Genomic DNA, 26,622 nt, shown 5'->3' on the forward strand with positions numbered 1-26,622 from the left:
TTAAGTTTTTGAACCTATTTGGGGGCACCTTATGAGGCCAAAAAGCATCTTTTAAATATTCATATAATTAAATAAGTCTTGTTGAAGTAAAAGAGGACTGCATGAGTTGAGGAGGAGTATTAATGCCACTATACAGTTTTTTTGCTAACTCTTCTTTTATGCCTAGAAAAAAAGTCAGAGCAGAAGTTCTAGAAGTTTAAAAACTACTACTTTGCTAAACGTAACTACTGGGCACCTTATGTAAGTAAAGCGCCATCTCATTCAAGTACAATAATTTAGATTATGAAGAGTATACTGAACAGAGTTTTATCTCTTTTGATAGGGACGATGTCTACAACTTTAATCTGAGTGGATCTGATGAACCTACAGTAAAACTTGGAGTAAGATTAGTATTGTAGCAAATAATGTGTTACTAATTATAAACCACAGAGCCTAGGGCTTGCCGATCAGAAGGTCGGCGGTTCGAATCCCCACAACGGGTTGAGCTCCCGTTGCGCGGTCCCTGCTCCTGCCAACATAGCAGTTCAAAAGCACGTCAAAGTGCAAGTAGATAAATAGGTACTGCTCTTGCAAGAAGGTAAATGGCGTTTCCGTGCCCTGCTCTGGTTCACCAGAAGTGGCTTAGTCATTCTGGTCACATGACCCGGAAGCTGTATGCCGGCTCCCTCAGCCAGTAAAGCAAAACGAGCGCCACAACCCCAGAGTCATCCGCGACTAGACCTAATGGTCAGGGGGCCCCTTTACTTTTACCTTTAATTATAAACAGATGATCACCTGCACAGTCACATTAGGGACAGCTCTACATTAGGTAGGGTATAGCAGCCCACATAAGGCAGTCAATTTGGGAGAACCGTTATAATGGGAAGAGCAGTCCTAATGGTGGGAAGCGCAGAGTGACAGATTCAATGCAACATCCTTAACCTTATGCTATATCTTCACGCTGGATCCATAGCTGGCCCTGCGCTGCCTCTGTTTTTGCAGCCCTCCACTAACTACTGCCAGCAGCAACAGTTTCCCAAGACACCCATGCTTACAACAGGAACAGTGAGGCCCCCATAGTGGCAAAGCCCCACCGTTGACAGAAGGGTACCTCCTAATTGTATCCCCTGCAACAGCACAGTTTTGTGCACTTCATTATTATATTTTTTGCCACCATGTGCCTTTGAAATTTTCCGGCTCCAGCTCCAGACATATCCCCAAACTGGGAGAAATTTAGAGGGCACAAACTGCACTTAATGTAAATGAATGATTGCTTAGGTAAATAAATAATTATAACACCATTTTAACATATTCTTGGCCCACTTTCCTTTTCTTTACATAGTATAAATGATATACCGTTTGGCATATTTTTTTTAAAAAAACATTTTATTCAGCATGCTCCTTTGGTGATAATGATTTTAAAAAATAATAATGATAATACATTAATCCAGTTCAAGCCACAGACAACTAATCAACAACCTGGGCACTCAGATTTAGGTGCATCAAATACATCAAAGAGTTCATCCTGCTAGCTCTGCATTCAGATTCCCATCTGCATCATAGGTAACTGTGGAAGAGATTTTGCACACAAAGATAAACATAGACGGAATAACATAAAATCACTCACTGAAATAAAAGGATTGCATTAAAACTGATAGTCCAAACACCATAGCCTGTCATTGTTTATCCACCTGCTCACTGCTTCCAAATGACAGTCACTAGAAGCCCAGAGAAAAAGATGTGTTCCTATTGCCACCTAAAACAACATGAATGTTGCAAGGATCTCCTCTGGCAGAGTAACTCCGGCAGTAGAACAATAATGGCAAATGAAATCTCTGTATATGGCAGTTATAATGGGCGGAATGCAGGCTGCACGAAGCAGCTCTCCTCATGCTTTATTCAAAGGGCAGAATGATTTTGTATGGAAAACGTGATTCCCTCAGATACCCATAATATTATAAGGATATATTAAATTGAAAAGAGCTGATTATATTTTCCATGCCTCTAACATTTTAATAGGGATATTTGCTACTTCAGAGGTTCATAATGAGATTTGGAACCATGTAAAAGGTGTTTATTTCGAAGGAGCTTATCAGTATCTAACCCTATGCATTGCTACAGCTATATACAAAATAGACTGGCTTAATGGAGGATATGGAAAAACAATTGTAGTATTTCCTATGCTGTTTCAGTAATTTTTACTAAGTCTCTAGAGTCTTTTGCAGAAGGATATAGTCTGTTTTTGTAAATTTCATTACAAAAAGGAAATAAAAATACTTGATTGCTTGGGTGATATAACCATCAAAAATAGGTGAACAAGGGGGGGGGGGAAGTTGCAGTGAGATTTGATTTATTTCTATTTGATTTATGTCTTTTGGTATTTATATTTTAGATCCAAGAATTTCATCTTACCAAACTGGAAGCTAGTACTGATGTTCCAAAGAAAAGGTAAGCACATGTGGATCATTAGACCCAAATTCCTTTTAACGCACCTTATGATAATAAAAGTATAAGTACATATATTTTGATTTGATTACTACAGTGGTACCTCTTCTTACGGACGCAATCTGTTTCGGGGTGCCATTCGCACCCCGAAAAATCTGTAAGTAGAGCCCCGCTTCTGCATGTGACGCAACAGAGCGCTCCTGCATATGTGCGCAGAGCGCTCATGCGCTCAGGTGTGCGCGGTGAAATCCGGAAGTATACACTTCTGGGTTTGCCGCATTCGCAACCCCAAAATCCGCAACATGAACCTAACGCAGCTAGAGGTATGACCGTATTTTACACAACCATCTCAAGACAATGTATGATAAAAAATATAGGTAAAAATATAAAAAGCCCATAAATCTGAAACAAAACTAAAACAGACACTTGTAGCAAAGACCCATTTATCCACCCGAGAAAGCTTGTTGGAACAAAAATATATTCAGTTGTTTCCAGAAGTGTAGATAGTGGACACCTGTTGTATCTTGATAAGATTTTCCAGACATTCAAGTAGTCAAAAAACAAATTAATCCAAATAGAGTACCTATAATTTTTACATGATTTACTTTATATTTGTTTCAGGAACCATGGAAATAAAGAGGAAATTATAATCCAAAAGAAGCAAGATAAGAAGGTATTTAAGGACCAGGAATACAAAAGAAGAAGAATTAAAAGTCCCCAATATTTAAAACAGTTTGTTCAGTAAATATATTATATAAGGGGTGCAAAAAGCCATCTACAAATCATGAATGTAATCCATAGATTAATATACTCACAAATCCAGATTTCTTGCATGGGGAGCCTTTCTGTGTGCTGGAAGTAGATGAGGAGGGGCCTGCAGCTGCAATGAATGGCTGCCTAGCATGGAGCAAAGCAGCCACTCTGTTCTTCTGTTAGCCAATCAAAAAAGCTAATTGGAGAGAAGGGTAGAATTAACTTGGGTAGACCTGAGAGGGAACTTCATCCCTCTGGTCTGCCATAAAAGAAATGAGGATTTGCCAAGGGGGGAGCCATTGTATTTCCAACTTTCTTAGCCCTACCCACCTTTTCTGCTATAATATGGTGTTAGCTAAGCTGTGTTAAGTTACGATGAGAGTGCTACTCGTTGACAGTTGGGAAATAATTTTACCCAAGATCATAATTGGCTATTTTGACAACCACTGGGCTTAAATCAGTCATGGCAAACTAGTTTCATTGGTTTTGGTTGTCTTCAGTGTTTGACTTGTTTAAGAACTCAGTCATAAGTAATTTAGCTGGAAAGGTTCCTGCAAATTTAATGTCAGTAAATGGTTTATCAGTGTTTTCTTATTTTATAGAACAGAACTAATAAAAACAAGAAGCACATTTTCAGTGACACAGATACAGAATATAGAGATGACAGGACAGATATTAGCTGGCTAAGAGAATCAAATAGAAAACCTAAACTGCAGCTGGTTGACTATAGCAGACCCAGAAAACAGAAGTCTAAAACGCTGGATACAAGTACGCAATCTATATATTACAAATTTTATAGCTGTAACGATCTTCACTTCGTTCTATGATAGTAAATGTCTTATTATTTTGCTGTCTTGTAGACTTTCAGTGGAGTATACTTAAAACATGTCAGATGAATTTCTAGAATTGGATATTGCATTTTCCCCTGACAGATTTAGTGGGGGAAACTAGTGATATTTTGCTGTTTCTTGATTGGGTAAGATATGAAAATAGTATATCGCTTACTTTTCAATATACACCACTGGAACAAACTTTGTAGATCAGGAATGACAGGTTCCTGTTCATTAATGGTACTCTGATTTCACATTTTAAATGACTATAAGTACCTACATTGAGGGGATCTAGGGCATGTTTAATGACATATGAATCAAATATTTTAAAATTTGTTCTGAGTAGTGAAGCAGAATATAATTGGCCTAAATGAAGTTCTTTTGCACTTGATGTTGTAAGGTTTTGTTTTGTTTTAGATATATATTCTGTATCACCAAGCATGGGGGAAATACCTCAACAGAAGAAAACCATAAATGATAAGGTATGATAAAACTTTCAATCTGTATATCTTAGAAGCATTAATACTGAGTCACTCCATATGACAAGACATATAAATAATCTTATCACATAAGCGAAGTCGATTTAGTTTGCTGTGCAATATAAGGAGGATCTGTTTGGCCATTTTTTATTTCATTTTTTCTGCCTTGCTTGAAGCAGACCTATAATTTCTTTGAACTCCCATTCTGGCCTGTTATCTTTACTCAAGATTTGCCAGTCTTTTCTGTTCAATGAATTCCACGCATTGATTTGCCTGTTTTCTCCTCCATTAAAAAGGGGTAGAAGCAAGGATTTAGTTTTCTTTGCTTGTGTTCACCTTAGCCTTTCCTGCCCTTTTCCCGTTACTTCAGTTATACTTTCCTGCTACTAGCGACATGCCAAAGACTGTTTTAGATATGGGAGCCATTTTGTGTTATTCCATGCCCTCCACAGACCTCACATTTTGTGGTTGGCCCCCATGTCACTTCCTCAAAATTCTGAATGTGCTCATTGGCCAGATAATTAATCAATCATCACTAACATGTTCATACATTGTTGGAATAAATAAAGGTACCAGTTTCTACCAGTCAATGTGATAATGATACTGTGGGGAAAGCAGCACCAACCAGATCAAGACAACCCAGAAAAGCAGCACTAGCCAAAAAACGTTATAAAGAACTCTCAGATTCATCAACTGAAAGTGAAGAGGAATCAGTACACTTAACAAAGAAAGACATTTTAAAAGAACGTGTAAGTTGTAGTTTTTTGTGCAGCGTTATTAATTATTTTAGATTCTGTTAGAGTTTGCATTTTAAAGACTCCCTAGTAAATTAAAAATAATTGTAAATATGTTGAAATGCCCTTATCTGAACTGATCTTAAACAATCAAGCTGTAATAATATAATAATAGAAAACATTTTTTTAGCAGAGTGTAAGGATCCCATTTCTCCCTAGCACTCTGAATTTGTAATTGTACAAATTTAGTGTTGTTTTAAGCACCAAATAAATGCCCATGATAGATTGTAGTTCCAGGAGAAGGGAAACATAAAAGGCAGAGAAATCTGTGAATATTAGTACCAGGCTAAAGGAGAAGAAATTGAAATGCTACAGGAAAAATACTAGGGCAAGCATAGCATGATAGAAATACAGTTACACTCTTGGATTCCTACTTTGTCTAATGGCAAAACACTGAGTGGAATTCCGTGTCACTCCGTGATGTGTTTTCCATCAGTGCAAGCCTTTAAGTTTGCCAGATAGAATGATTCCCCCCTTCTTCTTGCCCTGTGTGCTGTTCTGGAGGTTCCTTTTGACACACACCCCTGCCAAATCAGTTTTTTGGGGAAGGATGGAAAAGCCCATTGTACAAGTGGAAGTCTTTTTGCAGGGCTTCCACTGATGAGGCTCATTAAGTGAATCCGGCCCAATATTTTTGAATTAATATTTTAATTATTAATTTTGTTTCCAGCATAAAATCTCCAGTGTGCTTAGTATCTAGTGAAATGTGTCAGATATTATTTTTTTGGTGTTTCCAGCCAGAACATAAAAGTATGAAAAACAAAGCTGTCGATCAACCAAAGGTACAAGAGTGTGTTGCTTCCAGTGAGGTGACCAAAATAAAACAGGTACAGCAAGTAAAAAAGTCCACTAAATCAAAAGATAATGTGCCGAAACAACAAATGGAGTTATCACCACTGTCTTCGTCTGAGAGCTTACCTTCTTTTGAGACACTGAGAGGTAAGTTTTATATTTTTACTTGTATATTTGTTATTGTGTGTAATACTGAGTAAATACTGAAACTTAAATACATGCATACTGATACAACAAAGAATCAAAACATTATAAAATTATATAATCATAAAATACAAAAAAAAAACCCTAACAGTCATTTATAACACACAGTATTTAACAGTTTTGGTATAACTAAAATTAAACTGTAACAGTGAAACCCAGCAAGTTTTTTGTGATTTTTGTTGCCATACATCTCTTAACACTGTGATTCTGCAGCTGAGGCACCATCAGGAAACTATTCACTGGATGGATAGACACCTATTAATAGCTCTTGTTAGATGCCTTAATTTGGAGAACATGGCTTGATGTTCCTCTTCTAGAAGCAGTCCTGCCTTCCACTTCAGAGAAAACAACCAATTTCTGTAGGCTGGCGGTGGGGGCAGACTTTCTAAGAATAATTGAGAGCTGCTGAAAACCTACAATTTATGCTGAAGGGGAAATGATATTTTACTGGTACCTACGCAACACAGGCTACCCTCCAAAAGCTACTGGGTATCTGTTAGACTCAAGTAATTCTATATTTTTATAGTACTGTACTTTCTTTACTGTTTCTTTCCTGCTACCTCTGAATTGCCAGACTTAGAAGTTAGATCTGATAAATTAAGAGAGCAACAGGAGATAACAAATTCACTCACTCTGTTACTGACAGTCTAGCTAAGTCATTGTGCTTTTCTGATGAAAAGTGTAATGTCTGGTGAGTAAAAACGATGGAAGAAAACAATTAGAAAACTGCAAAAAAAGAATTCTGTGTCAAGGAATGCACTGGAGAAAGGTGATTGTTGCATAGCAAATGAACATAGCTCATGGACAGAGCACATGCTTTGCATTAAAAAAGAGTCTGGGTTCAGTCCTAGTCATCTTTAGGTAGTGTTGGAAAAGACATCTGTCTTAAACCCTAGACAGTCACTACCAGTCAGTCGCTTGCCTTAGATGCAGAAGCAGAGTGTTGGTGCACACTGCTCAGCAGTGTCCACTTTTCTCTTTCCCTGCTTCTGTCGCACTGGAAGAAAGTATCCAAAGTACTGGCTTAGCATTATGAGCAAGCCATCACTCATTGTTTGTTGCACCTAAACATGCCACAAGCAGTAATTGGATTCCACTTGTGGCTTGTTTGGAAAGAAGCAAATCACAAGAGTGGTTCACATACTCCAGTAACCCAGTGCTCTAGTTTGTTTCCTCCCAGCATGGCAAAGGCAGGGATGGGAGAGAAGGAAATCGAATACTTACTGAACATCACACACTATCATGCTGCTTGTTTGCATTAGAACGTGTTTTATTTTAAAATAAGGTTTAACATATGAACCAGATGGACTGATGGTATTCAGTGTTATAATATTGCTTGCTGTGTTTCTGTAAAATGAAAGAACATGTTTTACATGCTTGAGATCGCAGAAATCTCCAGTTCAAAAGAGGACTGGGAAAGATCCCTGACTGAGCCTCAGGAGAGTTGCTGCCTGCTAGAAGATAAAATGGGCTAGACTAGAGGAATGAGTGGTTGATTTGCATGTTAGATAGCTTCATATATTCATCATGCCATAGCTTCCCTTCCCTCATGAGTTTGTAGTAGAATGTAAAATGAATATGCAGTTGAAATTTAGAATGGGGGTTGAGGTTAGGGAGGAGAGTTCACAGCCTGATAATTGCACGAGCACATTCTTAAGTGTTCAGTGGTCAGATGCTGTGTATGAACAAACCAATATGTTGAATTATGCCTTTATTATTTGTTTAGGCTGGCAGAAGGGAACAAGGGAGGAATCTCCTGATCATATTTCAGAGAGAAGGTCATCTTTGTCATCCTTGCTTCACACACCTGAAAAGGAGGAATCCTTGAGCAATATCAACAATGTGTCTGCTTTAGTGAAAATGGATAAGTTAATGCAGCTTCCTGAAAAGGACCAGACACAGATGTTTGAATCTGAAGACTTGTCAACTGTTTTAAGTCCAGTTCCTTCGGTAAATATGGAGTATTTTTAAAAAGAATTACCTTAATTCAGATATTATATTAAAAACTATTAGTTCGATATGTAGAGGCCATACCTATGCATGTTTGCTAGGAAGTAACTCCCATTGGGACGCGGGTGGCGCTGTGGGTTAAAGCCTCAGCGCCTAGGGCTTGCCGATCGAAAGGTCGGCGGTTCGAATCCCCGCGGCGGGGTGCGCTCCCGCTGCTCGGTCCCAGCGCCTGCCAACCTAGCAGTTCGAAAGCACCCCCGGGTGCAAGTAGATAAATAGGGACCGCTTTCTAGCGGGAAGGTAAACGGCGTTTCCGTGTGCAGCTCTGGCTCGCCAGAGCAGCGATGTCACGCTGGCCACGTGACCCGGAAGTGTCTCCGGACAGCGCTGGCCCCTGGCCTCTTAAGTGAGATGGGCGCACAACCCCAGAGTCTGGCAAGACTGGCCCGTACGGGCAGGGGTACCTTTACCTTTACCTTTAACTCCCATTGACTTCAGTGGTGCTAACTCCCAATGTCATGTGCGTAGGATTACAACCTTCTTATTCTTCCTATTCATTATATTTGTATTTTGTCCTTCATTCATAGATTTCAAGGTGGTTCACAGCAAAAAATACCCTAGTAATTAGACAAAGCCGGTTACTACAGCTGTCTTTACTTTGCCTTTGCTAAAATATTAATGGTGTAACATACAGTATAGGAAAGCCTCTAATCTCATTTCTCCTTCTAGTGGTCACAATATATGTATATTGTGTATATGTATATAAGGAAGGGAGTGATTTTTTTTCTATGGTGTTTTCATGTTTTTATTTGATTAATCTGATTTTCCATATATACTTGCAGCACAGTCGTAAGCATATTTGGTCAGGTAAGCCCCATTGAGTTCAGTGGGCTTACCCCCTGCCTACTACTGAATTTGCTCATAAGTCTGTTCACACATACATGTGTACCCTCATCTACCACATGTTAATGGAGGCACAACTTTGAATTATTTTTATCTGGAGACAGTCTCACACCACAGTGGTTATTTCACTATGCTACTATCAATTTAGAAATGCCAACACAGTCTTTCTTAATTAGGGGAATTATCAAGAAAACAAAGATTTAGCTATAAGTGGCGAGTAATAAGTAAAATGGCTTTGCTGCTTGAAGTACCAGTACAGACATGTAAAGCAGCAAGACAGTTGTTACAAGTTGCACAGATTACCCAAACCCATATTACATGTCCTGTAACCTTAATAATTACATCCCAGGGAAGGAAGACATCGTTTCTTGAATTTCACCTTGACCTGCAGTGACATGGTCACAACTGAGTCCAGGGTTCCTGGCATCAAATCATTTGATTTGTCTTGGGGTATTTACAGTTACATTAAGCTTGCAAAGTAAAGTTCCTGTGCTCTCTTAGAAGGCTCTCAACCTGCTTAAGTTAGGAGGGGAAGACTGATAAGAACCCGCCTGATACAGTTCCAGAATTAGAAAAAGCTTTCCTTTTGGAATAATTGGCTTGAGCTTCCCACAAGGGGCCTGACTAATTCCAAATAAAATAGCACATTTGGTTGAGGAGCAGGAAGGCAAGGATAAGAAATCTAGCCAAGGTTGAAGGAGTCTCCTACCAGCATCCATTGGAGCAGGTTTGAAACAGAGCAGAGTAAAGCAGTATTCTGGGCAAAAGGCTGAACAGTTTGGGCATCAGCAAGATATGCATTTACAGGAAAGAAGCTTCCTGTCAGGCTTAAAGAGAGTTCTAGACACAAGCGATATTGAGTGTTAATTATTTCCAAGTACTGAGTCATTACCAGACATCAATAAAACTTTCCCACTGCAGAGTGACAGGAAGGTTTCAGGAGGTCTCTGGACAATCAAAAAACAGCATGAGGTTATTGAGGTGTCTCATGATGAAGGGAAGTGGCACTTTCCCAGGAAATGCAAATTTAGATGTAATCTAGTTATTGGTGGAATATACTTACTGGAGGAAGTAAGTATGTATGCTTGCATAAGATACAACAAAGGTTCTGTACTATCCTTTCTAGTCATAGCTGACACTATGAGATGAAGTCTGCTTAAACCAGTGTTGCCTTCTATGTTACTTCAAATAGTACTGCACTCATTGCTCAGAGCCATTCAAAATATAGTTCCAAGGCATGTACAAAATTCTGACTGAACCAAGCTTCTCGGTTAACAGTTTTCTGAAGGTTGCAACCTTCAGTGATCTTACACATTGGAAAAATCTGCATGTGTATTTTTCCTTAGAGTCATTTACCAAAAACCATTTTTCTTTGTAGCTGAACCTTAGTCCCTCCACTACAAAAAGAAAAGGCACCAGTGTCCAAAAAGCAGATGTAGCAGACAAATATGGCACTCTTGAAGCAATTAGCATGCAAAATTACTCTTTAAACAGATCGTCTGATATAGAACTGAAAGATCTTTCTGAAAACCTTGTGAAAAATGGGAAAGAGGTACATGATATCCAATGCAATTGTTGTGTTTGGTGGCGAAATAGTTCTCTTTTGCTGTTATTGTTATAGTTATTGTTCTTGTAGTTACTGTTCTTTTATTCTAGTAGTTATTGTTTTTTGAAAATACATTTCTTCATTGTTTCAGATTGAACATTTTGTTGTGGAAACAGTCAAAAAGAATAGGCCAATGCAAATTCTAAATACTATACTACATTTCCCCCTGTTTTTATGAAAGGCACAAACTGTTTGCTATTTGCCTTTGAAATTTATAAGCCCAGCAAACATTTATTTCTACATACCATACTTTTAAAAACTACATTTGGACTGAAATTCAAAACACAATTGCTAGGGAGTGAGCCCTATTGAATACAAGGGGATCTCAGCAGGGCCTCACAGGACACAATCCAGCCAACATTTTTTAGTTCCAATTATTTCAATGAGAGATATTTAAGCATTTTATAGAATTTAAAAGTGCTTAACTGTAGCTGGATTATGCCATATGTTTCTAAAGCACATTAGCGTAACTGTTGAAAATTAATTTTAAAGTATTGGAGCAACTGTATTTTTGGCAATTTTTCATTTATGTTGTCTGTTAAATATTCACATGTTAGCTTAATCTAAGGTAATCTTACAAATTGGTTTAACATTTGGTTAACATTATGCAACTATTTTTAGGGTTCTGCATCTCCATCTCAATTATCCACACCTAGCAAAAGTGAGGAAGAACTATGGCATGCGGAACCTCTTACTAACACACATAAATCTGGTTTGTAAATTTTGCTTTCTGAAAAAAAAAGATAAACAGCAGATCTGCAGTTTGCTATGTAGACAATGGAAAGTCTTTAATTTCTTGCTGTCTATTTTACATGGTCTGAGAAAACAAGTAGCTGCATATTGTTTGAAAATTGGGGCTCGCTAAGTTTCTAAGTGGATGATTGCAAATCATTACATTATTCCCGAGGGCACTTTCTTTCTTGTCAGAATACTGCTATATGCCCCCTTTCTCATGGCAAACTAAATATAATGAACTTTTTGAGCTCCAAGGAGCTGCAGAAATAAATTATGTAGCACTTCTGTGTCTTGTGATATGCGCACCCTTACATGCTGTTTAGGTATTGAATTGAGCACAACTATATAATGCTGTATTTTATTGCTGTGGTTTATAACATTTGTTTAAATATTGTCTTAGGACCTACAATACATACTAATTTCAAACGATTGTACCAGGAGGATACTGAAAGTGATTCTGATGAAGGAGTTAAAAGAGAGGGAAGAAAAAGAAAGCTGCTCCCTAGAAAGTTATTTAAAGCAGACAATAGCACTTGTAAAGGTCAGCTGGAGCTGAAGTTGCTCTTTGAAATGGTGTAAAATGTACACACATCTCAACTTTCCCATCTCAGTCATTTCATCTGTAATATTAAAAGGCATTTAAGTAAAATAATAAAAGTTGGGCTCTGAAGAACCACTGAACTAGTTATTAGCTCAAGGAGGCTCATAACATATATTTCTCCCACACACCTAGCTATATGGCTTCTGAAACTGGGCAGAGTTTCTAAAGCAGTTTTATTCAGTTGAAATAGAAGGGGGGGCACCAGAAGTTCTAAGGCCTTGGGTATTCGTAAAGTAGTTATGGAATCCCAACTGGAAGTCTCTGTTAATAGGGAAGAAACTTACTGTGAATTAAGTGCCTCCTCCTTATTTGACAGGGAGTGTCAGAAAACTATATAGGTGCTCGTAACTCTATCTTGCTCTGACCATCGCTGTTGCAGTGCATGTGTTCTTAATATATATTTTCGAAATACCCTTGTAATTTTGCATTTTTACATCATAGCATCATGTGAGATACATAGATTACACTCACAGCTGTGGTTATCGTAATACATAGTGAATGGTTACAATTCAAAATGAAAACCTAAGAATGGTTTACTGCAAGATTAAAGAATTGTTGGAAAAGTCAGTTTCATCAAACACACACTCCTCTTCTTGCAAGAGGAATACTTTAGAATTAGAAGTCCAAGTCTTTGTCAAATGCTTCTGATATACAGTGCCACCTTATGATGAAAGGCGGAACAGCATCTTCTGCAAATACAAATTGATCATTTGAATTTCCCAGCAAATTTTGTTGAAGAGCATAGCAGTATTAGCTTTTTTTCCTCTACTTCTTTGAACTTCTAAACGGGCTCTATTGGATGCCTTTCATATGATTGTTTTTCTGTATGAATATAAGGGGGGAAACTTGCTGCTATGTGTGATGTAACATACCCATCTATTTCATACATATGTTGGAAAGTCACGATTGGCAATATGTTTCCAAAATGGGGATATGTTAACAAAATTGGCTTAGGGTAACATTGAAGCTAAGCAGGTCTGGGCTTGATCAGGTCTTGGATTGATATGTATGGCACCATGCATTAAGGTCATTAATGTAACATTTCTAACAATGTAACAATCTAACATTTGCACGATCTTTACACTTTATCATATACCGTATATGCACATACCAATAAATTGTTGTGTGTGAAACAGTGTTTAGGTTGCTGTTAGTTAAGATTTTATTTATTTACTTATTTTGTTAGTCACTTTATTTTGCCCAGGGCAGCCCAAAGAAACTTACAACTAACCACACAAACAAAAATACCCACATAGATACATTATAACCAAAGGAGAAAGCAAATACCTTAAGAAAGATCCACATCTGAAAGGCCACAGGTGGTTAAAAGCCAAAGGCCTGGTTATAGAGGAAAGTTTTTGCCTGATGCCTGAAAATATGCAATGAATGCGCCAGGTGAGCCTCCCTGGGGAGAGCAGTCTACAAATGAGGAATCACTGCAGAAAAGGCCCATCTTCATGTTGCCACCCTCCAGACCTCTCATGGAGTGGACACACATAGAAGGGCCTCAGATTATGATTGCAGGGTCTAAATCAGTTCATATGGGGAGGGGCAGTCATTGAAGTTATTTGAATAAGCACCATATATCTTAGGAAGTGCATCCATAGTGATAGGAGTATATAATAGATGGCATCTGAATCATGATACATAAATCTTTTTTATTTTTTAGTTTCTGAGAGCATGTCTCCTTTGTCCATCAATGATGCGTCTACATTTGATGGAGAAATCTGGGGTGCTGACAGTTCAAGTGTAGGGATGATGTGTCAGAAGGTTTGCAAGGAGTTTGCCAGGAAAACACAGGCGAGTCTTCTTTATTTATCCCTAATATCGCACACCTTTTATTGGTAGAATATTTAGTTTTGTTAAGAAGAAGGTTACATATAGCCTTGTTAAATCTTGTTAAGAAGAAGGTTACATATAGACTTGTGGGTTGCTTTTGATTACAAAGGGGGATATTCCAGATAGCAGCAGAAGTTATCCTGCTCTCCAAGAAGTCCTCTGTAAATATCATTATTGTTGCGTGCCCAGGCACTGTGATCCACCACCCTGCAGCAGCGTTAAATGACCACTTGTGACAAGAATCGTTTTGGTTCACATCCGGCCACAGCTTTATCGATTACATATGTAAGTGGCTTTAGCTCAGGCCAAATCCTGCCTGTTGGTTGATTCTCCTCAGGGGTAAATCGTTGGTGAGGGAGCCCTATGACATTCATTAAATAGGTTGATGACTGCCTTTTGAGGAGTGCAGTGGCCCTAGCCCCCGAATGGGCATCCTGACAGGAGCACCTCCTCCAGGATCCCTTTAACAGTATACCCCATTCCCTTGATGGGGTAGGCAGAAGGCTTACAATATCCCTTTGAACCAATAACTAAGGCTTAACCGAATGCCTTATCCACCCAAGTTGTGACAATTGCTATGAGGTAGGCAAAACCCCCAGGTCAGCCAATTGACCTGAAGGACAACTCCCCCCCCCCAGCCCCGAATACAGCAACCGATCGTAATCCATAGCAAGCTCAAAATAGTATTACCCCCCCATGGTGGGTAGGATGCAGTTTAACTAAAGACCATAGTGCCAGGCATGGAAGCTGCACTCTTTAAATACCCTGGGAGCAGCCTTGAGGGAATTCCTATGACAGACTCAGTCAGGCCCACCCCTCAGAGTGTCCGCCTCTTGGCCTAGCTGCTATTGGCCAATCTACAACTGGATTCAATTCTACCTTTCCTCCGGCCAGTGGGAGAGCTTCTAACTGCTTCCTGGGGATCTGGCTGAGGTGGCTGGGTGCAGTGGGATGCCGCCATGCCACCCACCAAAGAGGGTAAGCAGAATTGTTGTTACTAAATTTGTTACCTGCCCTTCACCAGCAGGTGACCGAGCAGGTTGCAACAATTTAAAATTCAAACAGTTAATGCAGATTACAATCACAGGAGTAGGATAGGCTCTGAAAAGACATATCTCAGATGTCAAAGGCCAGGGTAAAGAGAGAAAAGAGAATTCATTGTCTGTGTTCTAGTACAGAATATTCTGGCCTTCCATGTGCTTGTCATTGCTTATGAAATGCTTCCAGGGGGTAAATCTGTCACTTTGCTTTCATGCAATCTTTTAAAATGGCAGCTGGAGTATATTTTTTTCAGAGTTCTGGTTTTTAAAGCATCGTTTTGGGAAACCTTTCAAGAGGAATGGTGTGTGGTTCTTATATGGAAGGGGTGGGAATTGACAGCACATAATTTTTGTTTTCTCTTTTTAGAGCCGCTCAAAGAGAATGGACAATTTTACAAAGCAGTCATTGAAAACAACTCACCAGCATTTGGATGCAATGAGTAGTGAGTTACATAAGTGCAGGTGTGTATTGAATAATTGCTCAAAAATGAATGTTCTGTTGCATGTATTGTGTATTTTTCTTTTTCTTTGTATTTTTGCAGGACCAAACAGTTGGAACATCTTCATTCCTGTCTCATGAAAGAGCTCGAATGTTTTGAAAAAGATTCACAGGCTTTGAGAAATATGGAGAAAGACTTCTCAGTAGGTGTTTCTACTCACAGAAATATTAAACTACTTGAATTACTTGCTGTGATTTGAATGTAGGGCATTTAAAAGTACTTATGAACCAGTTTCAAAACTGGAGGTATCCCTCCCAGAAGCCTAACGGAAAAAGATGCAGGCTCCAAGTGAGAAGATAGCCCTTTATTGAAATACAAATGAGCATAGGGACAGTCTCAAAGATTAGGAGGCTGTAAAGGACCACAGCCAAAGCAATGTCTCTTGCACCCTTCCAGATTATACACATTATTTCTATTCACTGCTTAAAGGATCGCAGCAATCTTAGCATTTGCCACTCAATGTCATCATCCAAATCAAAATCTTTTAGCTTTCAGATCAGCCCTCATGATGATTTTATGTAATTACATATAATAATTTTTTCAGTGTCTTTATTAAGACATATCTGCTTTCATCTGTATAAAAAACAGTTCTAGATTAATCACAAGTGTCATGCCTAGCTGATTCTCTTTTCATTCATAGAATGGTCACCGTACATGCTAATAGTTTATTATTTTCAGTGTTCGTGAATGAACATTTGCTACTAGCAGGCTATCGCTTTATTACAGGCCTTTCCCTGGGTCTTAGGTAAAGGTAAAGGGACCCCTGACCATTAGGTCCAGTCGCAGATGACTCTGGGGTTGCGCGCTCATCTCGCTCTATAGGCCGAGGGAGCTGGCATTTGTCTGCAGACAGCTTCCAGGTCATGTGGCCAGCATGACTAAGCTGCTTCTGGCGAACCAGAGCAGCGCACGGAAACGCCATTCACATTCCCGCTGAGGTAGTACCAATTTATCTACTTGCACTTTGACGTGCTTTCAAACTGCTAGGTGGGCAGGAGCTGGGACCAAACAACGGGAGCTCAACCCATCGCAGGGATTCAAACCACCAACCTTCTGATCAGCAAGTCCTAATCTCTGTGGTTTAGACCACAGCACCACCTGTGTCCGCCAATCAGAAGCTTTCAATAAAGAGCCTGGGTCTTAGAACCTACCAAATACATAGATGTAACATGTAAAGCTTTTCCTGGCATAGAGATAAGGAATGGGAAAAGCCTTACTGGCTAAATTTCTGTATACACTATTTAGCTGCAAAAACCCAGGGCCAGAAGACATGCTGGCAATATGAGAAATAGTGAGCATCATGAGAAACAGTGGCATCATGACTCACTATGTTCCAGTTCACTGCACTTTAATTCTTAGAGTTTTCCAAGATGTTGTGAACCACAATCTCTATATTAAGAGGTACAACTGCTCTCACCTAAAAATGGCAGCTTCATCATGCCACATTAGAGAGGCATGTCTGAATCAGTTTTTTGTTTGTCCTGGAACATTACTTTTTGTAGAGTGAAGCTAACTATCAAAATAGAGCATAAAGTTATAGAAATTGGTAGCAGCTAATAATTACAGTTAATTAGCAACATAAAGGTAAAGGGACCCCTGAACCTAATTAGGTCCAGTTGCAGACAACTCTGGGGTTGCTGCACTCATCTTGCTTTACTGGCTGAGGGAGCTTCCGGGTCATGTGGCCAGCATGACAGAGCCACTTCTGGCGAACCAGAGCAGCGCACGGAAACGCCGTTTACCTTCCTGCCAGAGCGGTACCTATTTATCTACTTGCACTTCAACGTGCTTTCAAACTGCTAGGTTGGCTGGAGCTGGGACCGAACAACTGGAGCTCACGCCGTCATGCGGATTCGAACCGCCAACCTTCTGATCGGCAAGCCCTAGGCTCTGTGGTTTAACCCACAGTGCCACCCGCACCCTACAATTAGCAACATAGTATAGTGTTAAAACAACAGGTTTTAATAGTAAGAGCCAAAATAAATAAATAAATAAATCAAGGCTTGTTTCACATGTGAAAATAAGGATTTCTTATATTGATTTTTATTTTATTTGCAGAACTTTTCAAAGAAGCATTTTGAAACATTTAGTACTTACAAGAACAATGAGCAACAGAGGTTAGTGTGCTTTCTTATTATTGGAGCACAACAGCGCACTGCATCTTTGTTGTTGCAACTACTTTTAATGTTACATAGGAGTACATGGCACTTGTGAGGACGTTTTTCCCCTGTGTCAAAGCAAAGATACTTAAATGGTCTTTTGATCTATATTCTCTTAGATTTCAGAATCTTAAAACTTCATTCGAAAAGAACATGTACCATACTGCTGACGTTGAGGAAAGCATTTTTACATCTGAGGTATGTAATTTCTCCTCCTGCTTGACAGAAGGGAAGCAGTTACAGTGTACCGCTTTTAATGCCTGACTATAAACATCCCAAAAGATATACCCAACATGACTCAATACATATGAAAAATACAAAAGCCCTCTCATGGTGGAGTTCTCCTTCCAGTAATAATCTTGTGTCTACATTGTTTTTAGAAAGTGGCTCATATGCTGCCTTGAAAAACTTTTTTATCCTTAAAGGGGGCCTAAATCTATTTTTTAAAAATAGAATTAAGTAAAATAATTCAAGGACCAATTTCAACAGTAGCTAATTGGGTGATGTCGTAAATATGAATTCTAGACCTTTCCTGAGAATCGGTGTACCAGTACAGCAGTCTAGGTTGACTGAATAAGTCATGTGTTTTCTGCAGGTAGTAAATGCAACAGGTAGCTGAGGACAGCCACAGCTTCCTGGTTATGTGCATTACCTCGGGTTACATACGCTTCAGGTTACAGACTCCGCTAACCCAGAAATAGTACCTCGGGTTAAGAACTTTGCTTCAGAAATCACGTGGCGACGGCGGCAGCTAAAGTGGTGCTTCAGGTTAAGAACAGTTTCAGGTTAAGAACGGACCTCCAGAACGAATTAAGTTCTTAACCCAATGTACCACTGTATACATGTGTTTGTTTTGTTAAGTCCTCACCTGCGGCTCCTAGAAGCTGTCAGCATGCAACAGTGGCCACACCCCAGGAAATGGCTTTGACTGGCCAGCTAAACCAAATGAAGCCAATGCATCTCAAATCCTCAATGAGTTAGGGACTTCCCTGCATTTGAAGACAGGCTCTGGTGGATTGAGTGGATGAGATCAATAGTGAGCCAAATGATCAAGAAGGCAGTTTCTGCACATGTTGTAGAAGGAAATGGGCAGACTGGAAATTGTCAAACTGGAAAGGTAGCCCATCTAGGAGAAGGGAAACTCTAATCCTAAACCTCCGCTACCTTGTGGATATACTTATCTGTGAAAAAGACTTCTGGAGTGACCCCCCAAGGAAAAATCCATACAAACTGACTTGCAGGACGTGTTTGAGAAAAGGAATAAAGCCTGCATAATCCCGGAGTGGAGTCCCAAAGATGGTTGAATGGTGTCTTGTAAGCCAGCAGCCAAGCTGGTGCCAAATGTATTGCTCTCCTTTCCTTTGGACCACATCAGCGAGGCTGAGAGATCTTGTCATCTGGGCAGTCCAGGACCTCCTTACACATTGCCTGGGCTTGCTTCCGAAGGAGGTCACTTCAGTGCTGTTAACACAGCAAAAACAACACAGGTGGCAGTTGTTACAAGTTACCATTCTCTGCAGCCACAACTTTGCCCCCAGAAGTACACTTCATTGTCTTTCAAGACAGACGGTTGCCAACAATGTGTTGTGTTGAATTTTGCTAGCACACATTAAAAACATAATGTCTGGAACACTTCTATAACACCTACTCTGCTATTATGACATGAAGCCTTCCCCAGGCTCCTGCTTCTCATATTTCCAGAGTTAGTGCAGCTGAGCAGGAGCATTGACATCTGCCTTCCCCTGTTGTTTAGAAGGGTGCAACTGATCCAAGGTCATGGTACGTGGCTCATTAAGTAATTAAAGGCATTTGTGAGACCAGCATATGCATCCACAAAAGTAGCTCCCTGTGTAACTTGTGGCTTTGGCTTTGCTTCCTTTCAATGAATCTCTGCTGGCAGCAAATAATTCTGCCCCAGTTCTACCATGTGTTTGGAGTTCTGAATCATTCTGAAAAAGAGTTGCAGCAGAGACTATGACCCACCTCCATGTTGGGTCTGCATGATTCACTTGCTTGCTACCAGTCAGCAGACAAGCTAACTTAGCCTTGCAGACACCCACAGCAGTGAAACATGGTAGGTAATTTTCTTATAGAAACCTTTGCTAGCAGTGATGCTTGCTTCCTAGTTCAATTCTGATGTTTGATATTAGGTGTGGGGAACCTCTGGCACTCCAGGTATTGCCAGTCCCAGAAAGCATCTGGAGGACCAAAGGTTATCCACTCATCGTTTAACTGATGTGCATTGAGGGCCGCAGAAAGGCAAAGGAGAATGAGAGAACCTATTTTGAAACTGCAAGAAGACGGCTTGGGACTTCTGATGCCTTAGTTGCCTGGCAAGTGGCAATCTTCCAGCTGTGCTGTCTCAGCACAGAAGCTCTAAGAATTTCAGAAAAACTATAGAGTCATTTGGTTTGACTTTGCTTTCTGCAGCTTTAGTCAAAATGAAAAAGTGAAAATACACCATTTTTTTTTGTTTTATTTTAGATGCAGCTAATGAAAGATGACATGAAGGGGCTCCAAGAAAAATTCCTTAAGGAAATGGTAAAAATAAAATTATATCTTCATTGTACATTACTTTAAAACAAAGTTCTTTTGTTAAATTATTTTAAAAGAAATAAAACCTAACGTAATGACATTTTTTCACAGCATGAAGAAGAATTGCTTAATGTTCGCAAAGGACTACAGTCACTCTTTATGGTAGAAGATAAAAACTTCTAACATGGTTTATGATGTAAATGCAACAAGTTAAAAGAGACAACATGTTTGTATTGCATTTTGGTAATGTGAGTGACCCATCATTTCTGTAATGGGGTTTCTACTTGTTGATTGGATGTAATTATAGACAGCAAACAATTTACATGAAAATGATATTTATCATTATTGTAATTTATGTAGATAAAGTATTTTTATGTTAAGTGATGTTTTGCTTTTAAAAGAAATTGTGTTCTAAAAGGAATGCCAATAATCGAGGGATTTTTCTAAAATACAATGCCCAGTTTAAGTTAGTCTTGAGTTAATTTAGCTGGAATGGGGCCAATTCTTTAAAATTAGCTGTGATTAAATCCTGCTTAACCAAGAATTAACTGTACTTTAAAAAAAATTCCCATATGATGAACAAAGAAATTAGGTCTTTGGATAAGTTAATATTGCTATTGAAAATAGGAGAGATCATATGTATGCATTGCAAAATGCAGTCTGTAATTAGAAATTCTGTAGCAGTTAAAGAGAAATTAGATGGTGTTCATGCAAGTTTAATCCAAGTTATCTTAGCTTCCAGCTGGAATTGCTTATAACCCAAACATTTCTAAATGTGCTCATTAACTGTTTTGGGAATGTATATTTAAAATTACAAAAATGTACATTTTAGAAAATTAAAATAGATTCTGCAAAATATCAGTAGAAGCAAACGGTTACCCTTTTTCCACCACCTTGAGCCAGTGATAAAAAGGAATCCACATACATCTCATTTACTGCAGTTCTATAGTTCCCAGTTGGTGCTCCGTGGAAGCACCATTCACATAGCAAAATAGATATATCATAGATATATCAAAATTCCCAAAAGTAGGGGGTCCATGGCTTGGCTTTTGAAAAACAGGTAGTCAGCGTACTTGGGAGCCACTGCTATAGAATATAAATATTCCACATACTGAATTTTACAGAATCTGAATTTGCTATTGCAGATTCTAACCGTATCTTCTCCTGTGTTTATTTACAGTTATTTATTTTTTAAAATTCTACTGCTTAATATTGTCAACATATCTTAAGTGGTTTGCATGAAAACAGTATTCTCTAAAAATGAACAGCTGAGCAGTGCATGACCCCCCCCCCCCCCGCATTAAGAGTTGGACTCCAAGAAACCTTGGGTAAACATACAAGATTTTAAGAGGCATTTAAAGGTCATTTGGGTCTCTACCTTACAAATTACTAAAGGGAGGGCATTTCAAAGGTGTGGTATCACACAGAAGGCTTGCTTCCACAGTGTTAACATATGACACTCTGCTGGTCATAGAACAGCCAGCATTAAATATTAAAGATCTTTCTCTGTACTGGCAAAGGCAATCTCCTAGTTATCCTTCTCCTTCCCAGATTGTATTGTGAATGTGCACCGCAAAACCTTGAACTTTGCTTGGTAGCTAATAGGCGTCCACTTTGCATCTTCAATGCTGGTGTGTTATGTGTAAAGCCAGGTGTACCAATAAGCACCCTAGCAGCTTATATGTGCGGCTTCCAAACAGTAGCCCATACACAGCACATTACATTGTGAGGGCTATCACTGTCTAGGAACAGTTGTTGGTGGCACACTAAATGAAAATGGTAATGGGTACTCCAAGCTGTTGAGGTCACCTGGACAGTGATAGATCTGTGCACCTGCTCCCAGTTACCTGGTAACTGCCCATCCATATGTTCTCTATCTTGTCTCCGTCTTCATTTATAGTTTTTTAGCTCTCAGGACTGCACCCAGGAACTGATTTAGGACTGCTCCTGATTCAGATTTTGCAGAGACGTCCAGCTGGGTGTTGTCAGCATACTGGGGTCACCTTGCACCCAGCCTTCTTCTTACCATCCCCAATGGTTTATATACATATTATATGCATGGGGGGAAAGTATGTCCTGTAATTCCATCAAAGTGGGTTCAGGGGCTGAGATACAGTCACTCAATATTACTCTCTTGAACCAAACCCTTGGCAAATGCTCTATTTTAATTTTGTTTTTAAGTTGTATTCATTCAACTTTTTTTTATTATTGCTGCTTAGCTGCCCTGAGCGCAGCCTTGGCTGCGGAAGGCGAGGTATAAATAAAAATTATTATTATTATATACAAAAACCACATTGAGATATTCTGTAGAATCAACAGGGTCACATTCCCCTTGTTCCTCTCCAAGAATGCCATTCATTAGAGTGACCAATCCCCAAACTGGACCTGAACCTAGACAACAGTGGGTGAAGGCAATCAATTTTATCCAAAACATCTGGAGCTGAACCATAACCCCACTATCTCCTTGCCCAGAAAAGTTGCATTTGTGATGGGGCAGTAGTTGGCATCAACCTCTGGCTCTGGCGTTTTTCAGGAGCGGCCAAACCAACACCTTCAAGGCAGTGGTGACCACTTGAAATGCAACAAAAACTTACCTACACCCTGGATACACCCAACCAACCCTCCATGGCTGACATGAATGAGCATGCAGTAGGTTGAGAGAGCATGTAGCACTGTGCCCGGCACAGGTGCAAATGTATTGTCCTCATCCTCCGAAATCAAAACAAACTGACCCTACAAACTGACAAAATTGGGCATCTTAACAGCCACTATGTCAACAGCAGCTCTTGAGTTTGGGTGGAGGTGGGTGATTTTGTCCTCAAGATGGAGGCTGTTTTAGTACTGATGCATTAACTGTAATAGCAAACAGCCAACATAAAGTATTGCTTTTCTTTCAAATAATGAATGATAGCTTTCGTTTATTCAGATGTAAATGTAAAAGTATTAATCTTTTCCAAGGCTGATGATAAACCAACTAAGAATTCTTTGATCAGCTAACAGTCCACTTCTCTAACTTGTGAGATAGATCTTTATGTGATTTTCTTTTTCTGTTCATTGGAAAATCCTGTCCTCTTATATGCAGTTGCTTCTTATCCTCACTAGGTGGTCCTTGTGAGATTTCATTCTTACCAACCTAATTGATATACTGGAGAGTACGTATTTGAACTGACAAGATGTACAAGTGAATTTGCTATGTTTTGAAAACACACTTTCTCTCATTTATGTGGATTATAATAATATACATTGTACACTTCCTTCACTTCTTGAGCAATCCGCATTTGGAAATATACTTGTGTTCACAAGAGTATGAGGGGTGAAACCTACGTCTAACTTACGGAGCTGTTTGTGCCTGTTCGAGAGACTAAATGCAGACCCTCTTCTTCCCACTCAAAAGCTGCCTGGCATGGTCTAAGCTGACAACATCAACTATCAGGCCATGCACACCATTGTGTTTGCATGAGAACGTGAGTGACTTGTCTTAAGTTATTAAACTTTACATTTTTGCAAAATCTCGAAACACGTGACTAGACCCAGGAAAGGGCAGTGACAGAGAAAAGCATCCACTGCTGCATTGAGAGTTGTGGGATCTTCTGGTCCCAATTTTGAGGGTGTGCAGGGGAGAGGGAGAGGAGGTTCTGTTGTGCAAGTGTGGCTACAGCATATGGCCCAGTAGTTCTCCGTGTCCATGATACTGTGCTCAATCTTTAAATGTTCAGGGTTTTTTTTTTTAGGAGACTGTTGTTTTTACACTTTGTAACAAGCCATGAATTGGGAAGATCCATCATTAATACATCAAAAGGATTTTGTCGGCTGTGATTTCAATACATAGTATCCTGTAGGGATTTTTATTATTATTCATTTATTTTTGCACTGCAGTGCTCCCAATTAAAATAAATTGTGTGGAAGGAAAACAGAACTGTTCAGCAGGCACTTAAATGCACCATAAAACCCGTTGTTTTTAAAAGGAATGATTGGCCATCAATCACATTATTAGGGAAGGGAATCACTCGTGCACATAAAGACCAACATAGTTATTTAGTTGAACACATGTCCTCGAGGGTGAGTAGCAGAGAGTCAAATAAAATTATTCCAGTCGATTAATTCAGTAAATGGTATGATTTTACAATATGTTGTATCAAATCCCCCCCCCCCCCATGGCTTGTTTTTCATGCCTTAAGTCAGGCCAACTGGTAATGTATTGCGGCTGATCAGCTGTTTTTGTGGTCTTAAGCACACAGAAAAATTAGGAAGTTGAATTAGTTTCTGGCTGGGTTGTTGTATGTGACTGGATGAATCTGCTCTGAGGCTTCATTGGTGAGCGCAGAAGGACTTGGAATGTGGCATGGCAATTGCTGCACCACTGCCACATCCACAAAAGCATATAGAAGTGGGATGCATGTCAGTGATTCCTGACTGCTTTGTGCAACGGAGCTCAATTCTATAAGTGAGTTCAACTCAGTTTATACTGCTTTGTATTCCGTGATGGAAAGTGAGATATAAAAGTACTAAAGGAAGGATTTCCCCCCCCAGTAGCTACAAAATGCACCAGTGCCATCCCATATTGGGGCACTTCTTTATGTAGCCTGAGATCCTCTTCCAGGGAGTCTTCATTTTAGAGAAATCTACTTAGAATTGTAGAGTTGGAAGGGACCACAGGGATCATCTAGCCTGCTGCAATTCAAGAATCTATTGCCCCAAAGCAGGGCTCAAACCCACGACCCCGAATTAAGAGTCTTATGCTTTACTGACTGAGCTATCCCAGCGGTAATCATAGAATCTGTGAAAGATGGGAAGAAAATGAGATAAGATATTTTCTTCTAAGTTCCCCTCTCCCCTGCTAAATACCACCAAACATGGAAAACTGCGGATCTGTTTTCTGCAGTAAGTAATCATTTAATTAAAGAAAATAAGAATAACAGGAGCCCCCCCCCCAAAAAAACGCCGCAGCTGTGTTTTGTTAGACATATATAAAAAAAGGAAAGAAACCATAATATAGTAAATCAATTTGTATAACATGAAATTAAGTGTTTTATACAAACTAATTGTGATAAGTTCCAGATGTCTTGTCACCATGATAATACTGAATGACGATGTGCACCATGTCCTTTATGTCAGAGGCCTTGGAATGGTAAAAAAGCCTGTACATGCACAACATCTCCTTTCCCAAGATATGCTGCAATACAGTTTAATAACAAGTAACAAAGGAGAGCAATGGGTTCCTTTTTGATGAGCTCGACTTCAGTCATTTCCAGCTAATCCTCCCACCCAGCAGGTGTTGTTGTAGCTCCGAGGCGAAGTCCGTCCTTTGCTAGCTGCTCCCTTTTAAGTGTGTGCTGCAGAGACCGAATCTGCAGAGTCCCTTCTTGAACACGAAACATCAGCTTGTCATAGACTGAACCTCAAGGAAAGACCTTCATACTTTCCCTGATGCATGTTCAGTAGTGGTATCAAAAAAGTAGACAAATTCTTCTCAGAAGAAAACCTCTATGGCCTGTGGAATCTGCAAGTCGAAAAGAAGGCAGAGGCGACATTAGTGGCAATGGCAGTTCTTCAAAATTATATCATAATAAAGAGTAATTTGTCAATATGCCATCATTTAGGGGTGTGAATTGACAGTCATTTTGGTTTCCCTTGAAATCGTTGACCAGTTTGGCCTCTTTAGTTTGCTTAAGAGGCAAAACCCCCAAATTCACTTTGAATTTCATTGTAGGACACACACCCTTGTCAAGAGATGTCACTTTCAGCCTGAGACATTTCACTAGTTATTTGCTTCTCTCATTATCTTGGAGGAACCTCCAAAGTCACTTTGAATTTCACCGGAGGCAGAATTTTGGTAGGAACCCTAAAAATAGCCCCCCAAACGATTCAACACTATTAGAATCAATAAAATGTGGCTAATATGAAATATTCAGGATCGTGCTGTCCTCAAAATTCTTTTGATTGGTTTATTATGAGCAAACTGGCCAAACAGGCAATATTGCAAACATGGGTTGCAATATGAAAACATCCATTTATGCCCTTTTAAAAGAATTGCACATAATGCTGGAAGTCTTTGCAGTTTTCATTGCTACAGTTATCACACTTAGGTACTTGACCAGAATTCCATACTAGATCAAAAAGTTGGCCAAGCAAGGGAATAGGCTCCAGATTCACAGGATATAAGTGGCTAAATCAGTACTTTCATGTAAATCATAACAAGTTACTACTTTGGAAATGCTGGCCACTGTTCACCCAAATTAGGAGGATTGAGATTTATGTGCTCAAAAAGCTTTTCAAACCAACCCATACCCTAAATGGAAGATGACATGGAGCTGGAAATTTGACAAGTTTTGTTGTTGTTTTGCTAGCTTTATGCACAGTACCAATTTTGTATCATCTGACCACTTTTTAAAGGAAGGAAGGCAACCTGTTAGGGAAGATACTGTAGAGATCAATATGGTTTGTTTTTTAATTTCAGGGAGGTTATAAGACCTATTGC

General features: G+C 39.4%; 2 protein-coding genes and 1 long non-coding RNA gene across 10 annotated transcripts in view; 2 read left to right on the plus strand and 1 right to left on the minus strand.

The window, feature by feature from the left end:
* Nucleotides 1-21,002, plus strand: part of SYCP2 (synaptonemal complex protein 2) — a 47,197-nt gene extending 26,195 nt beyond the window's left edge. For 4 of the 5 annotated variants that reach the window (XM_081916609.1, XM_081916612.1, XM_081916610.1 and 1 more), the window contains exons 26-44: nucleotides 167-240; nucleotides 323-380; nucleotides 2,372-2,427; nucleotides 3,046-3,097; nucleotides 3,780-3,945; nucleotides 4,425-4,489; nucleotides 5,056-5,235; nucleotides 6,018-6,219; nucleotides 8,003-8,226; nucleotides 10,508-10,681; nucleotides 11,357-11,447; nucleotides 11,871-12,011; nucleotides 13,741-13,871; nucleotides 15,318-15,412; nucleotides 15,493-15,592; nucleotides 17,509-17,567; nucleotides 17,729-17,807; nucleotides 20,094-20,150; nucleotides 20,256-21,002. In XM_081916609.1, coding sequence (XP_081772735.1) covers nucleotides 167-240; nucleotides 323-380; nucleotides 2,372-2,427; nucleotides 3,046-3,097; nucleotides 3,780-3,945; nucleotides 4,425-4,489; nucleotides 5,056-5,235; nucleotides 6,018-6,219; nucleotides 8,003-8,226; nucleotides 10,508-10,681; nucleotides 11,357-11,447; nucleotides 11,871-12,011; nucleotides 13,741-13,871; nucleotides 15,318-15,412; nucleotides 15,493-15,592; nucleotides 17,509-17,567; nucleotides 17,729-17,807; nucleotides 20,094-20,150; nucleotides 20,256-20,327 — 2,076 coding nt within the window. In that variant the 3' untranslated portion in view covers nucleotides 20,328-21,002. Of the gene's footprint in view, nucleotides 1-166; nucleotides 241-322; nucleotides 381-2,371; nucleotides 2,428-3,045; nucleotides 3,098-3,779; nucleotides 3,946-4,424; nucleotides 4,490-5,055; nucleotides 5,236-6,017; nucleotides 6,220-8,002; nucleotides 8,227-10,507; nucleotides 10,682-11,356; nucleotides 11,448-11,870; nucleotides 12,012-13,740; nucleotides 13,945-13,981; nucleotides 15,413-15,492; nucleotides 15,593-17,508; nucleotides 17,568-17,728; nucleotides 17,808-20,093; nucleotides 20,151-20,255 lie in introns of those variants that run through there. The other variant, XM_081916613.1, reaches the window with a different exon arrangement.
* A 2,973-nt stretch (nucleotides 21,003-23,975) lies between these two features.
* PHACTR3 (phosphatase and actin regulator 3) overlaps nucleotides 23,976-26,622 on the minus strand; it is a 204,354-nt gene continuing 201,707 nt past the window's right edge. For all 4 annotated transcript variants that reach the window (XM_081916951.1, XM_081916952.1, XM_081916950.1 and 1 more), the window contains one exon: nucleotides 23,976-25,644. In XM_081916951.1, the coding sequence (XP_081773077.1) occupies nucleotides 25,629-25,644 (16 nt within the window). In that variant the 3' untranslated portion in view covers nucleotides 23,976-25,628. The remainder of the gene's footprint in view (nucleotides 25,645-26,622) is intronic.
* Nucleotides 24,471-26,622, plus strand: part of LOC309373195 — a 336,584-nt gene continuing 334,432 nt past the window's right edge. Inside the window, exon 1 of the long non-coding RNA XR_014169819.1 lies at nucleotides 24,471-24,481. This is a non-coding gene — a long non-coding RNA (uncharacterized lncRNA). The remainder of the gene's footprint in view (nucleotides 24,482-26,622) is intronic.

Source organism: Podarcis melisellensis (assembly GCF_964234715.1).
Source record: "Podarcis melisellensis genome assembly, chromosome: 6".
NCBI classification, from domain to species: Eukaryota; Metazoa; Chordata; class Lepidosauria; order Squamata; family Lacertidae; genus Podarcis; species Podarcis melisellensis.